General features: G+C 46.7%; 1 protein-coding gene across 3 annotated transcripts in view; it reads left to right on the top strand.

Moving 5' to 3' along the window:
- LOC126572286 (profilin) overlaps window positions 1–3,258 on the top strand; it is a 17,173-nt gene extending 13,915 nt beyond the window's left edge. For all 3 annotated transcript variants that reach the window (XM_050231480.1, XM_050231481.1, XM_050231479.1), the window contains exon 4: window positions 1,457–3,258. In XM_050231480.1, the coding sequence (XP_050087437.1) occupies window positions 1,457–1,554 (98 nt within the window). In that variant the 3' untranslated portion in view covers window positions 1,555–3,258. The remainder of the gene's footprint in view (window positions 1–1,456) is intronic.
- The last annotated feature ends 2,236 nt before the right edge of the window (window positions 3,259–5,494 follow it).

The raw sequence follows: 5,494 nt of genomic DNA, 5'->3' as shown, positions 1-5,494 counted from the left end.
TTGATGTGTGCCATATGGAATTTGTCCTCTCGTGCACACGCCTCCGAGAGACACTCACTCACCAAACGGTGCCTCGATTGGTGTGTCTCATAGATAAGCCGCTCGGTGGTGGCGGCTGTATGCTGCTGGTAGGGTGTCGATGTGATAATAATACAAGTTCAGGGAGGGCGTGTGCCTGATGGACGTGCAAACAAAGGCAAATTTGCTAATGGATGGCAAAAACCACACCACCATAACGCGGTTATAAACGCGAACTGCTGTTGCTTTTTGTTCGCTCTCTCTAGGCTCCAGTTCTTTGTGTTGTGGGGAGTACCTTTTGTGGATGGCGGGACACACTTCTTTTTTTTTATTTTCATCGGATCACATATTTGTCGCCACGACCTTCCGCTCTACTCGATCTCACACGCGCCTGATAAATAGCATTAATTGTGAGCCTACGTTACTCTCTATACATTTAGCAACAAATTACATTTGCTTCATGTGCATCATCGCATGTGTCCCCCTACTTGGCTCTCTTTGTGTCCTCTGGATACAATCGTGATCATATGTGTTTGTAGTGATAACGATCACTCAACTCTGGAAGATCATTTGCTACTGCTGCTGTGTGCAGTGCCTTGTGGAACGAACTCGTTTTAATTGTTGGAAGCTTCTTGCAATCCAACGGGCCCCTGGCAAGTGAACCGGTTTCACCTCTTTTCTCGCTGATTTATCAGCATCAAAATACTCTGTTGCTGCGCGCGCTCCCTCCGTGGTTTGTGCGCAGAATGATGATGAGAAATCGCCGATACTGATGAGAACTCGGTCGAACTGAAGTTACCACCACCTCGCCATTTGCCTCCTCTCTGAAGTGCCGCTGTGATACACCTGATGATGATGATGATGCTGCTCCAGTGTTCTTCTATTTATGGTCTTGTTGGTTGATGGTCGGGTGTTACTGCTGCCTGGTGGTCTGTTTTTTTCTGCCTCATTTCACTGATGTATCGGTTGTTGCTATGCTGGAGAATCGATCGCGAAAGATCGATCGATCCGACAATGGTTTGTTCGATCGATCGATCGTTCGTTCGGTTGAGTTCTACGTTCCTTTCCTTTCTTCACCATCATCTTACCGCCCGTTCCTTAATGCGTTTTCTTTCTTATCTCTTCCTTTTTTCCCCACATTTCATTTCTTCCTTTTTTTCTACGATCTCTTCAAAATATTTGCCTGGTCTGGTCTGGTCTCCTCTTGCCTGCTGCTGCTGATGCTTCACAACGATGGGGGAAATCTTCACTCGACGACGACGACGACGGGCGGCGCTTCATCGGGTGGAAACTCATCTTCATCATCATCCCCATCATCATCCATCGATGGATGCGGTGTGGTGGCGGTGGTGGTCTGTGTGTTTGTGTGCACTTGTTGGATTCCAATTTCCACGTCTCTCCCGGCCGTGCTCCATGATGGTGTTGCGCCCCCGTGCAGCTGTTATAGTATCGATCTACGAGGAACCCGTGCAGCCCCAACAGGCGGCGTCCATAGTAGAAAAGCTTGGAGATTATCTAATTACCTGTGGTTATTAGAAGGAAGTAGCAATGTACTAGAAATCCAGAAGGGAAAAAGGCTGATGTGTGGGGAAACAGTGGAGGAAGAAGAGAAGAAGGAGGAAGAGGAGGAGAAGGAGGAGCTGCAACAGTAAGGCGCGTGTGGGGTTGAAGTGCGTGCGTGCGTGTGTTGTGTGTATGTGTGTGAGAGTGACGCGATACAAATAAAACATAAAAGAGCAAAACCATCGCTGCTCTTGCTCTCTCTTTTTCTCTCTCTCTCTTTTGGAGGAACAGGAAGCGCAACTACAGCGCGCAGCAGCCAGCCAGTAGTACTAGCAGAGCAACAGCCAGAAGAGATCCGCTACGGGGAAGAAAGAAAATTCTAGAGCAGGAAAGGTGGAAGGAGGAGATAGAGTGTGGCAAAGATGCCCATAAACGAAAAAAAGAAAAGGTAGGTTGGCTGGCCTAGCACATGATCATCTTGAGATTGCACTATCGAGGATCGAGTGAGAGCGATAACATTTCAAATGTAGGAGAACGTTCATACTTCTCCAACAACACTCCTTTCTTCGCACCGTACGTACTGTAGGAGGGCGATATGTGTTGTCAGTAGGTGGAGTAGGTGCGTTTGCAGCAGGAAGTCAAAGAAGAACTCGAGAGAGCGTGAGATAGAAAGGTGAAAAAGAAGGTAAGGGTAGGATAAAAAGGGTGAAAAATACCGAGAAAAATAAGATAAGATCAACACTGCGAAAACATACTTTCAAACTGCTTTTTTTATCATTTAAAGCATAAGAAAACAACACGCACACATACACATTTGGACACACAGAGATATACATACACGGATTCGTGATTGGAACAATATTGAATAAAGCGATGAATTGATGAAGAACAACAACACAATCGATCACAGAAGGCTGGTGGAAGTGAAGAAAGGGAGAGAGAGGGAGGGAAGGTCTAGCAACCATTGGGCGAAAACGAACGATTTTTGTGATCGCGTGACACGGGAAGTGCGTGCTGCTCAATTGGATGAAAGAGAAAGAACTTCCTAGCCCACGCCTCACGCACTGCAACGCAATGTGCTTATCCACCCACAAATTACCATCAATGCAACAACACCACCACGTCACAACTACTTCACTCCACATTCCTTTACCACTAAAAACGGTACCATCCCTCTTCTCCCCGTGGTTGCCATGGGGATTACAGCAGCTCGACAAACACCACCAACAATTACAGCTCTATGAAATTGAGAATCACAGCGTGCAGCCCAGAACATCAGCAGCCTACTCTGAAGCCAAGTTATCCCAGCAGGATATGAGGAGAAGAAGAAAGGGAAAGATAGGGGAGAGAAACAGAGAGAGAGAGAGAATGCACAAGGAACACATTAACATTACAGGACATTGCATAACGTAACTGAGAAGGAGAAGGAGGAGAAGAAGGTGAGGTTGATGAGACTGACGGGAGGACAAGGACGCGACCAACACGACACGGATGACGGACCGAGGACAAGATAAGGACGCTAAAGTGAACATTATTAGAGATGCGGAAGATAAGAAGAAAAAGAAAAGAAAAGGAGAAGCAAATCAAAGCGCCCAGAAGCAGCAGCAAAGTAGCAGCAGCAGTCGCCGCCGCCGCCGCCGCCGTGAAAGAGCACTAGAAAGAAGAAAAAGAAGCGAGAAGAAAGAAGGGGAAATTAATAATAAAACAAAAACCTATTGATAATACTGTGTAAGCTTACATATTTTGTCCCTTATTTTTGCCTATCAATGGTGTGTAAAATGTGGCTAAACCAGAAAATAAAGAGGAGAGCATTATTCAAACGAGAGAAAACAACACGAAACCAACCGTCGCAACCACGCGTCCCCTGTTGTCGTCCCACAACGAAGCGAGAAAAGGCGAGCGTTTGCGAGGCGAAGGGTAGAATCCCTGTTCGCTTTGGCGGCTATCTTATCATCCCTCCTAATCTCCCAATCGCGTATGACTAACAGCATCATCAAATGCTTTCCCGGTAAAAGCAGTGTTGTGTGCGCAGGTAGTATTATGTGCATTTGCGCTATTTGCGAACATGTAAATGGCGTGGCGTGAGATGAGACAGAAAAGGAAGGGAGGAAGGTAAGGTAGGTCTTTTTGGATGCTTTTGTGGAACGTTTTGGGGCACCAATTCATCTTTCGAATCCACGGTGACACGCATGTGCTGCTTGATGTGGCGCGCACTACCTATTGATATTGCTGCATGAGAAAAAGGTTAAGGGGGAGGGGAATGTTTAAAAAAATGAAAGTAAAAAGAAGAAGAAGAAGAAGAAGGGTACACAATAAAGTGACTAAACCATAACCTCATAAACGCGAAATAACCTCACTTATACAGCGAACGGAAAAAAGGGGGGAGAAAAGGCGCATAATGAGTCGGTAGAAGACCTTTGCTAACGGACACCAGACAGACACCATCAGGAGCTATAGAAGACGAAGAAGAAGAAGAAGCGGAACAAGAGGGAGGAATAAGCTGCATCGCTGCCTACTGCGCTCTACGTGCAGCCCTACGCATACGCATCGTCGCGCCGGTATCCTAGTAGCCTACCCCGTTTTGCCACTCTATCGTACGATAAGGATCGAGGAGGTATGATGATAAGGCGTAAAAGAACGATAAAGAAAGCGAGAGAGAGAGAGAGCGCGAGCAAAATATGAGTGATAATATACTAATACAACAGTCAGAAAGAGAGCGAAGAACGATAATGTGTAGCCCGAGATTAGAGAAACCTAACGAAAACCAACAAACACGCGGCAGCAACAGCAGCAGCTGGAGGTCCGGGCCCCGGTTTTCCGATTTAACAGAACAGATGCGCGATGCAATGCCACACAAACAGAACAGGACTTAGCGGCAGCGATCAAAAAAATGATGCGGATGGGGGAAAAGAGGGAGTGAAGCAAAATAAAGGTTCGAAAACCAACATTGATGTTTCGATGCGACGCGGATTGATAGCATAAAATGGAAAGAAACACTATTCCGTCGAGCGTACAAACCCCCTGCGTGCTGGCTCTCGGCTTGGTAATCCCTAACCCTGGTGAGCTCTCGCTCACATCGAACCTTGGGACGCTGTTATCGATTTGCGATAAGAATCGAGGACGCAAAATTGTGTGCGTTTGTTGTTTGGTGCCATTGCCATCGGTGTGTGCGCTTATCGCACCCAGAATCGATGCTCTATCTGTCTAACTTTTATTTTTTTTTTTACTTTTGGTCCCGCTCGGTGGAAGGTTCGTTTGGGAACATGCGTCAATTTATTGCTCTAAATTTAGCTTTTCGAACACAAAAGAAAGAATTTTTAGCATACCTTTTTTTACCATTGAATAGTTGAAATTGAATAAAAAAACTATTTGTAGTCCGCTCAGTAGAGGTTGAAACAATGAAAGTCCAATAACTTACCTTCGCTATTTCCGAGCCCAATCGGGCGAACAGTTCTTTCATAAAGCGATCGTACTGAATAATTTGGAGTGGGAACTCATTTCCGATAAAACGTTTATATTTCTGTGTTCACGATTCAAGCGCACCCAACGCGCAAGGTAAGACGAGTTTGGCACAACAAAATAGAAAACGCGAAATAATTCGCGAATAAAAGTAAACCTCTCCAGTCCAGTCGCCTCCCATCGCCCATCGCATGGGTGAGCAAGAGTTCAAGAAGCCTTCTTCGATTGACCGACCGCTTCTTCGTCAGCTCTTCCTCCAATCATATCCCTTTCTAGAGCCCGGCAGTGGCTAGAGAGGATGGGGGGTCTGCTGGTTTGGCGCCTGGCGCAAAAATCATGCCGTACGTTGGCCTCGCGAATGTTTCGCTATTTGCGCTTCCCACCGACCAACCACCACCGGCATTCCCCGCTCCTCTCACTGACCCCTCTCCCGGTCGGTGCACTGACCGGAAACGACTCCATCGGAATATTGATCGTACACCATCATCGCTGGCTTGTGTCCGTGCGGAGAGCA

The sequence above is a fragment of the Anopheles aquasalis genome, chromosome 2 (assembly GCF_943734665.1).
Source record: "Anopheles aquasalis chromosome 2, idAnoAquaMG_Q_19, whole genome shotgun sequence".
NCBI classification, from domain to species: domain Eukaryota; kingdom Metazoa; phylum Arthropoda; class Insecta; order Diptera; family Culicidae; genus Anopheles; species Anopheles aquasalis.
This window is presented reverse-complemented; position numbering and strand designations above follow the sequence as displayed.